The sequence below is a fragment of the Vulpes vulpes genome, chromosome 2 (genome assembly GCF_048418805.1).
Source record: "Vulpes vulpes isolate BD-2025 chromosome 2, VulVul3, whole genome shotgun sequence".
In the NCBI taxonomy this organism is placed as follows: domain Eukaryota; kingdom Metazoa; phylum Chordata; class Mammalia; order Carnivora; family Canidae; genus Vulpes; species Vulpes vulpes.
Window position 1 is genome coordinate 120,284,379 of NC_132781.1, and position 10,379 is coordinate 120,294,757.

Below are 10,379 nucleotides of genomic sequence, written 5' to 3' on the forward strand. Positions count from 1 at the left end.
TATGAGGCTATTTTTCTTTGAAGCCACTGTTCCATTCATTGGGTACTCTGTCCAGACAAATGATTTCCTTTGCCCACTAAACTTTATTATTATTTTTTCTTTATTTTTTGTATATTTCTTATTGGAGTTAAATTTGCCAACTTCTAGCATAACACCCAGTGCCCATCCCATCAAGTGCCCTCCTCAGTGCCCATCACCTGCCCACTAAACTTTAATCTTTCCATAGAGAGGGCTCTTTTTCTATTATGCTTAGGAAAATACTTATTGAAGTAAATATAGATGAATGAGAGTTGAATAAATTAATGAATTTCAGTTTGTTATTTTATCATCTGGCTATATAAATTTAAAAACTACAACAAAATATTTTATTTTTATAAAATGCTCATGTACCGTTTACACTATTTGATATTTGCTTCATCATTTAGGATAACAATTTATAATTTAGGATTTGTGAGCCATCATCTTTTAAAATGTATGATGTGATGTTGAGCACTTTCCTTATTTATTTACAAACAATGAAAATTTTAAATTTTTATATTAAAGGGAGAGGGAGGAGAGGCAGAGGAAGAAGGAGAAAGAGAGAGAGAGTCCCAAGAAGACTCCTTGCCTGAAGGCAAAGCTCTACTTGGGGCTTGATCCCATGACCCTAAGATCATGATCTGAGCCAAAATCGAGTCAGAGGTTAAACCAACTGAGGCACCGAGGGGCTCCAAACAATGAAATTTTTTAAACTTATTTTATTTTTTATGTTACATATAAAGGGATAAAGAAAGTGTCTATGATTTGGTTTCAGACCATGGTCTGTTTTTAAATACATATATTTATATTTATAATATGTATATATATTAAATTTATTAAATATTTTCATCCTTGGTTTTTCAGGAATGTACCTGTAATTTATTCTTCTTTATTCTTAAGCCAACTAATATGTGTTAGCTTAAGGAAATAGCGCTTTAACTACTTGATGATTTTATACTTTACTTCCTTTCCTTTGCAAACTCTAATTGAGAAGCTCCTATTCCTTATAATTTGAGTGAAGGTGTACAATTTTGAATTTAGGTGAATTATTAAGAATTGAAGACAATAAAAAACAGAAGCCACTCAATGTATATCTAACCAGAAAAGATATTTGCTAGAAGGAATTACAAAATCATAAGAACTGGATGAGCAAAAGTGAGAGAGCCAGCACTGAACTGGTTTTGAAGGTATTCTGCTATTGTTGCAGTACAGAAATCAAGAAGCTGCTATTACTACCAAAACTGTTGTTTCCACAATGTCTTCTCCCACCATCACCTCCCAAATTGGTGACAATGCACTGGAACCTAGTGTCTTGGTGCCACAATGACCTCCAATTCCTTCTGAAACTCATGGCTAGACCCAGAAATGCTGGCTTGGCTGCAAGCACTCACATCTCTCTGACCTTGCTGGTCAACAGGAATGACAGTGGGTAGATGACCTTTGCCTATCTTCTCAGGATCATCCAAAGGCATTTCACTGGTAAAGCCAAATTTACATCCAGAAAATAATTCAAAGGAATCCTTAAAATGGAGTTTTAAGACTTCTAGATCCAGAATTCTTAAAAAGTCATAAGAAGAAGTAGGAATGGATGACAGTTGCCAAAAGCACCCTGAGGGAAGCATCATTAGTTCAAAGAGAATCTTGTCCCAGCAACTGAATTCATTTATTGCTTTGGGGCTAAGTTTTCAGTGGAACAAGAATTCTTTTATTCAAATCACAACACCAATATGTAGAAATGCAATCATGTGCTCTTCTAATAAGCAACGCAAACAGGCAGATTAGTTGACCCTATCTGCTCCTAGTGAGCAGTGGGAACTGTAGGTGTGGTCTGAGTGGGTATGACATAGACTACTCATTTCACCCAAATGTATGTTCTACCCTTATTTTCACTAATAGACCTCTCATTTTTGGTTGCCCATGTGGATATATGGGCTATAGATTATATTTTCCAACTTTTGTTGTGATTGAGAGTGGTCTTGTGACTAAGTTATAGCCATTGAGATATGAGTCCCATGGAATATTCCATGGAAGTAGTCTTTAAAAAAGAAGACAAAGCCTTTCCTTTCTCCTATTTTTTGGTCTAAATGGAGATACAATGGATGGATATTATGCAGCTATCTTGTATTATAAAGTAAAGGCCATGATTTGAAGATGATAAAACAAAAAGATGGAAAGTGATGATCCCAGATAACACTGAATGCATTTCAAGCTACTAAACTTTTATGAGAGAAAATAAAATTTTATTTTATGTTAGCCATTTTTGCTATGGGTTCTTTTACAGTATCAGGTTGAAATTATAGAGAACATATTTATATATAGAAATTACATAGAACATAATTCTGGCTGATATAGTATGTTTCTTTAACAAAGTGATATTTAGGATAACAACCAAAGAATGATTAGAGAAAACTGTGAGGCTTACATGCATGTCTTAGAAATCAAGATTTATTGAGAACAAATAGGAAAAGGAAACAACCCAAGATTAAAAAAAATAATTTTTAAAAATGAAGAAAATAAATTGATTGTAAGTATAAAAGATAATTTAATTAAATAGAATAATAACCACAGAAGATTTAACCAATAAAACATTAAGTCTATTTGTCTGGAAAATTCAAGGGTATTTATTTTGAGTTAAACTGGTGGATTGGATATGCACCTTTAATTTAATTCATTTAAATATGCATTAACATAAAAGTGAAGAGCTATTTTCAAAAACATAAACTTACAAGAATGGAAAGAGTAATGTAGAAGACAACGGAGAATAATCTTAGTGGCTAGAAAGTAGATGAATGACTTAGTAGACTGACAACCAATTACCAATCCTGAAGTGGGAAAAGCTGAGAACCAATCCTATTTAAACTTCAGGATACTCAGAAGCATCAGAGCTGTCAGCCTGAGATACTCTGGAAATGATGATAAGGTGCCAAACATGGAGGATCATATAAAAATTGCCTGAAAAGTGGTTAAATATGTAACAGATCACTTTTCCCCACTGCAGTCAAGAGCAACCTATTTCTCTGATCCTAGCACAAGTCTGGAGTTTTGATTTCTTATAACAGCAAAAAGGAGAGTCATTATATTAGAGGTTCCACTGGCAAAATTGAGGGCAGGGTAATATGGGTAGTGGAAATAAGTGACCATCTAAACATTGAGTGCTGAGTAATACTAAAATGCTATGATAATCACTGGGACCAATTACAGATGTTTCAGTTTTCCTCTCAGACACATGGCAGAATTAACTTCCTTCCTTCCTTCCTTCCTTCCTTCCTTCCTTCCTTCCTTCCTTCCTTCCTTCCTTCCTTCCTTCCCACCTTCTCACCTTCCCTCCCTTCCTTTCCTAGAGAGAGAGCGCGCACGCGCGCATGCATGGCGGGGTGGAGGGGGGCCAGAGGGAGAGAGAAAATCTTAAGTAGGCACCACGGAGCCTGACTTGGGGCTTGAGATCATGACCTGAGCTGAAATCAAGAGATGGATGCTTAACACACTAACCACCCAGGCGCCCCTGGCAGAATTTCAATTATTTCCTCTTTATTTTTTTTTCAATTCTACTTTCTCTTTAAATTATGTATGACCATGTAATTTCTTTTGGCCAATAAAATATGAGAAGAAATGATATAGGGGCACCTGGATGACTCAGTGGTTTAGCGCTGCTTTCATCCCAGGGTGTGATCCTGAGGTCCCTGGATCGAGTCCCACATCAGGCTCCCTGCATGGAGTCTGCTTCTCTCTCTGGCTGTGTCTCTGACTCTCTCTCTCTGTGGCTCTCATGAATAAATAAATGAAATCTTTAAAAAAAAGAAATGATAAATATTACTCTGGGTTAAATCTTTAAGAGAGTGTGCATGGTTTAATACATTTATTTTCCCCAGTATAGTGATCCTAAAAGCATAGGTGGAGATGGAGTCTCCAAAAGCCTGGATCCCTGACTGACCACTACAATGGCTCCATGCTGAACTTTATAGATATGTAGTGTAAGAAAGGAATCAACTTCCATTGTGTTAAGCTATGGAGACTTGGAGTTGTTTGATATTGAAGCCTTACCTAGTGTATCCTGAGTGATGCGGATCTCCACTACTCTTCTCCCATCAATCTTTTACATTTTCAATCTATGCCTTTTCCTTTTGGGTAGGAGATTTTATAGACTTGAGTAACCTGGCCAGCTCAAGTGGAAAGACCTAATCAGACTGACACTGGGGTTTCCCAACCTCAAGTGCTTTCAATTTACCTAAGAGTACATATCAAAGTGGATAAGCCCTGCCAACGTGCTCAGAGTGACCACTTAGTCTACCAAACTAAATTAAGAACAGACACCTGAATGAGACACCTGAAGAAAATTTCTAAAAAGAAAAACAGAAATGGGCAGCCCAGGTGGCTCAGTGGTTTAGTGCCGCCTTCAGCCCAGGGCGTGATCCTGGAGACCCTGGATCCAGTCCTATGTCAGGCTCCCTGCATGGAGACTGCTTCTCCCTCTGCCCCTCTCTCTCTCTCCTCTCTGTGTTTCTCATGAATAAACAAAATCTTTAAAAAAAGAAAAACAGAAACAAAATCCAAACAAAGAGGAAAGGAGGTAATTGGATAAAACATTTTCAGAGAAGAAAACTTGAAAAAACAACTATAATTAATACCATCAGATGAGAAAAGAAGTTATTGCATCTAAGAAATAAGTACAAACAGACGGATCCCTTGAAAATATCATTTTAAAAAAGAAGGCTCTTTTAAATTATGAACATAATAAAGAAATGAAAATCTCAAGAAAAGCTTGAAGGTGAAGTTTAGAAAATATTCCAGGAAATATTACCAAAGTATTTGAAAATGTTAAACAGGAGAGAGAGAAAAAAGGATATTAGAGATCGTAAAGAGCCCCACCATTTGATTAGTAGTAATTGAGAGAGAGAAAAAAAAACAATTATCCATGAAATAATTCAAGAAAATTTCTAAAAGCTGAAGAGAATTAGTTTCCTAATAGAAAGGAATTGTCAATGGATGAACATAAACTCAAACTAAGACACATGAATGTTTAATTAAAAAATGCTTGGCACAATGACAAAATAGTACAAGAAATAAAAATACAGGTTACATGTAGGAAGATCTAAAAGAATATTTGCCTTAGAGTTCTTTTTTTAAAGATTTTATTTATTCATGAGACACACAGAGAGAGGCAGAGACATAGGCAGAGGGAGAAGCAGAGCCGGATGCGGGACTCTATCCCAGGACCCCAGGATCACTACCTGAGCCAAAGGCCAAGGCCGACACTCAACCACCAAGCCACCAGGTGCCCCTTGCCTTAGAGTTCTTAACAAATACATTGGTTTAGGGAACTCACTGGAAAAATTTTAAAATTCTGAAGAAAAGTATTTCTAACCTAGAAATCTATAATCATATTATCAATCAAATTTGAGGATAGACTAAAGATATTTTAATACACCCAAGGTCACAACAAAATTTAACTCTCATATACTCTTTCTGGAAACTACTAGAAGAAATCTATCAAAATGTTAGAGTAGTCCAAGAGAGAGGAAGTCAAAAGAAACAGAAAAGAGAATATTGATAAAAGAAGTGAAATGAATCTCTAAATGAGGTTTAAGGATGATCTCAGGATGACAACTGTGTCTCAAGTGCAAACTTGCGCAGTGTGGAGCTGTATAACTCAAAGAGACAGGCATTTTGGAGGATATCATCATCAAGTCCCCTGACATCTCTTCAATTCAATGAAACTATTGTAGGATGTGATCTATTAAAGTCATAGAGTAAGCCAAAAAAGAGGAAGAAATAAAACCCTAGAAATAGGAAATCCAACCAGAATAAAAAGCAAAGAGAATTCCAAGCATGACAGCAAAGGAATATTCTAGTATGATAGCAATGCAGCACATGTAGAACAACCACCCAATTTAAAGAAAATGGTATCACAGAAGATATGGAAATGATTGTGTAGGAAACTGTACTGAGAGTCAACAGGAATTATGAGACAAGTGATAAAATAAGTGGGGCACCTGGGTGGCTCAGTCAGTTAAACGTCTGACATCTACTGAGGTCATGTCTCAGTATCCTGTAATTGAGCCTAGCTTCCTGCTCTGTGCTCAGTGGGAAGTCTGCTTCTTCCTTTCCCTCTCGCAATTGCTCTCATCCTGCTCATGCTCTCTCTACCCCAAATAAATAAAATCTTTAAAAGAGGAAAATCAAGTAAAATGAAAAATCAAGGCAGTTATTAACTTCAAGAAAGAAAGGAAGAAAATATAATAAATATACAACAATGTTCCCAATAATAATGCATCTAAAGGAAAGCATGAAGGAGCCTTGAAAGTGTACAAGAGCTAAAACCTACCCAACATAATAAGCAGTTCAGTGATAATGTCTAAAATTAATCAAAATACAGCAGAATACAAAATAAGACAGAAGAGATAACTAAAAGAAATTAAAGTGGCTGGCTATTGGGAAGGGAGCTAGAAAATAAAGAAAGGGCAGAAATGATTGTATTTTATTTTAAGCCACTTAGTGCAATTTGATTTTGAACCAAATTCATATATTATTTTGGAGAAAAGATGCATATTAAAAGATCAGCAAAATAGAGACCTTGCAAGCCTCCCCAAGAATAAAAAGGAGACAAACATTAAACATTGCTAATAATGGGGATATATCTTAAAGATAAAAAATAGAATGAATTTTGCAAACCTAGAAAAATGAATGGATTTATAAAATTGAATACAAATTACTTTAAATGTAAAACCTGGACAGATTGATAACCAAAAGTAAAATGGGAAAGATAGTCATAGATATACCACCAGCAAAGCCACCAAACAGAACTCATTTAAAAACTGGAGGAAGTTTCCTTTCTTTTTCTTGTTAAAGATTTTATTTATTTATTCATGATAGAGAGAGAGAGAGAGAGGCAGAGGGAGAAGCAGGCTCCATGCCCGGATCTCCACACGGGCGGGACTCGATTCCGGGACTTGATCCTGGGACTCGATCCTGGGACTCGATCCTGGGACTCCAGGATCACGCCCTGGGCCAAAGGCAGGCGCCAAAACACTGAGCCACCCAGGGATCCCCTGGAGGAAATTTTCTTAAGTAAAACTTAGGGAAGTTTTTACTCCTGGTGGGAAGCCAGAGTTTAATTTCATGTTCCCAGGTTAAGAAAAACAACAAATTATTCTTTTACAAATTCAGACTATCAGAGGGAAAAGCTATGTAAACTACTAACATTATCGTGACCATTTGAGGAAAATGATGTAATAAAACCGCACAGACCCTTTGGGGTAAAAAAAAAATCACTTCTGTTGGCAGTTGCTTGAATCTGCCATCTTTTGGTTCTATTCTTGAAAACGGGAACAACATCTACAAAACGCAAGGTGGCGCTGCTGGCTAAAAAGAGGGGGGATACTCCTACAAAGGATGTTACAAATTCTACTGATCAGAGGAAAGCTGACAGACAAGAAAAGGAAAGGAAACGGTGGTGATGGAGTTGGGAGAAAGCATTGCTATTATCCACCTCATTTCTAAGGATTCGGTTTCTGCAATTTCTGAGAACTGCTTGAGGCAGAGCAAACCGTGGTTTTGAAAGGTTGCTTAAACAAAGAATGGAGGCCATAATGGCGCGTGCAGTGCAGAAAAGGCAAGTGTTCTTTCTTTGTGTGTTTTTGGGAGTGTCTTGGGCTGGCACAGAACCGCTTCAGTATTTTGTGGCAGAGGAAATGGAGAGGGGGACTTTTCTGGCCAACCTAGCAATTGATCTGGGATTGGAGCCGGGGGAAGTATCAGCTCGGGGATGTAGAATCGTTTCAGATGAGAACATAAGATTTTTACTCCTCAATCCGCTTACTGGTGACTTACTTCTAAATGAGAAATTAGACCGAGAGAAACTGTGCGGCCCCACAGAGCCGTGTGTGTTGCCTTTCCAGCTGCTACTTGAAAAGCCTTTTCAGATTTTCCGTGCTGAGCTATGGGTCAGAGACATCAATGATCATTCTCCAGTATTTCTAGACAAAGAGATTTCCTTGAACATATTAGAAAGTACCACTCCAGGGGTAACATTTCTTCTAGAAAGGGCAGAGGATTCAGATGTTGGTATCAACAACCTGAGAAACTACACCATCAGCTCCAACATCTATTTCCATATTGATGTCCGTGATAGTGGAGAGGGGAATGTTTATCCCGAATTGGTACTGGATAGAGTGCTGGATCGTGAAGAGGTTTCTGAACTCAGTTTAACACTCACAGCCCTGGATGGCGGCTCTCCGCCCAGATCCGGGACCACCCTAATACACATACTGGTTTTGGACGTAAATGACAACGTCCCTGAATTTGTACAGTCGCTTTACAGGGTGCAGGTGCCTGAAAACAGCCCTGTTGGCTCCCTGGTTGTCGCTGTATTAGCTAGAGATTTAGATACTGGAAGTAATGGAGAAATAGTCTATGCATTTTTGTATGCTACTGATAGAATCCTCAAAACGTTTCGAATCAATTCAACATCTGGCAAACTTTACCTTAAAGCCGAATTGAACTACGAGGCAATACAAACTTATACATTAACTATTCAGGCCAAAGATGGTGGAGGCCTTTCTGGAAAATGTACTGTGGTGGTCCATGTAACAGATATCAATGATAATCCACCAGAACTACTCATGTCATCACTTACTAGCCCAATTGCAGAAAACTCACCGGACACAGTAGTAGCTGTTTTTAAGATCAGAGACAGAGATTCAGGGAACAATGCAAAGATGGTGTGCTCCATCCAGGACGATCTCCCCTTCATCCTGAAGCCATCAGTAGAGAATTTCTACACCCTGGTAACAGAGAGCCCCCTCGACAGAGAGAGCCAGGCGGAGTACAACATCACCATCACCGTCAGTGACTTGGGGACCCCCAGGCTGCAAACCCAGCACGCCATCACCGTGACGGTCTCCGACGTCAACGACAACGCCCCCGCCTTCAGCCAGACCACCTACACCCTGCGCGTCCGCGAGAACAACAGCCCCGCCCTGCACATCGGCACCGTGAGCGCCACCGACAGGGACGCGGGCGCCAACGCCCAGGTCACCTACTCGCTGCTGCCGCCCCGGGACCCGCAGCTGCCGCTCGCCTCGCTGGTGTCCATCAACGCGGACAACGGGCAGCTGTTCGCGCTCAGGTCCCTGGATTACGAGGCGCTGCAGGCCTTCGAGGTCCGCGTGGGCGCGGCCGACCGCGGCTCGCCCGCGCTGAGCAGCCAGGCGCTGGTGCGCGTGCTGGTGCTGGACGACAACGACAACGCGCCCTTCGTGCTGTACCCGCTGCAGAACGGCTCTGCGCCCTGCACCGAGCTGGTGCCGCGGGCGGCCGAGGCGGGCTACCTGGTGACCAAGGTGGTGGCGGTGGACGGCGACTCGGGCCAGAACGCCTGGCTGTCGTTCCAGCTGCTCAAGGCCACGGAGCCCGGGCTGTTCGGCGTGTGGGCGCACAACGGCGAGGTGCGCACGGCCCGGCTGCTGAGCGAGCGCGACGCCGTCAGGCACAGGCTGCTGGTGCTGGTCAAGGACAATGGCGAGCCGCCGCTGTCGGCCAGCGTCACGCTGCACGTGCTGCTGGTGGACGGCTTCTCGCAGCCCTACCTGCCGCTGCCGGACGTGGCGGCGGCCGAGGCCCGGGCCGACCCGCTCACCGTCTACCTGGTCATCGCCTTGGCGTCCGTGTCGTCGCTCTTCCTGTGCTCGGCGCTGGCGTTCGTGGCGGTGCGGCTGTGCAGGAGGAGCGGGGCGGCGTCGGGGGGTGGCTGCGCGGTGCCCGAGGGCCACTTTCCGGGCCACCTGGTGGACGTCAGCGGCGCGGGGACCCTGTCCCAGAGCTACCAGTACGAGGTGTGTCTGACGGGGGGGACTGGGACCAGCGAGTTCAAGTTCTTCAAGCCCATTATCCCCAACCTCCCACCCCAGTGCCCTGGGAAAGAAACAGAAGAAAATCCTAACTTCCGCAATAGTTTTGGGTTCAACATATAGAGGTCATAATTATGTTTGACATTCCATAAGTGCCACTTTTCATGCCACTTCCAGATCAATGTTATTTCCCCCAATTTGTGTGTATTTTAAATTGTATTCTGTGTGCTTTTATATTTTCACAAATTCTACCCATCTTTCAAGTAAATGTTATCTTTGTGATTATAATTAGATGGTACTGTTTCTGTAATCCAGGAGGTCTTAATGGGTAATTAGTTTGCCTCCTTAAGTAACAGCACCAAATCACTTTTGTTCATTGTCCTCTATCCAGTTGAACTTTCACCTACAATTCTGCTTTTGGTAAAATAAAGCAGACCACTTTCAAAGTGTTTCAAGTGTTCAAGTATTTCTTCATTTCATTTTTTTCTTGTGGTATAGTAATGAATACTATTCAGA

The 10,379-nt window shown here is 41.0% G+C and overlaps 1 protein-coding gene across 1 annotated transcript; it reads left to right on the forward strand.

Moving 5' to 3' along the window:
* The first annotated feature begins 950 nt into the window (after window positions 1-950).
* LOC112934366 (protocadherin beta-7-like) lies at window positions 951-10,312 on the forward strand. Its single transcript, XM_026017794.2, has one exon. It carries the CDS (start codon window positions 7,593-7,595, stop codon window positions 9,984-9,986), a length of 2,394 nt encoding a protein of 797 aa, XP_025873579.2. The 5' UTR covers window positions 951-7,592; the 3' UTR covers window positions 9,987-10,312.
* The last annotated feature ends 67 nt before the right edge of the window (window positions 10,313-10,379 follow it).

Bases quoted from the DNA above. Each gene is read 5' to 3' on its own strand.
- LOC112934366 (XM_026017794.2), top strand. From the start codon at position 7,593: ATGGAGGCCATAATGGCGCGTGCAGTGCAGAAAAGGCAAGTGTTCTTT.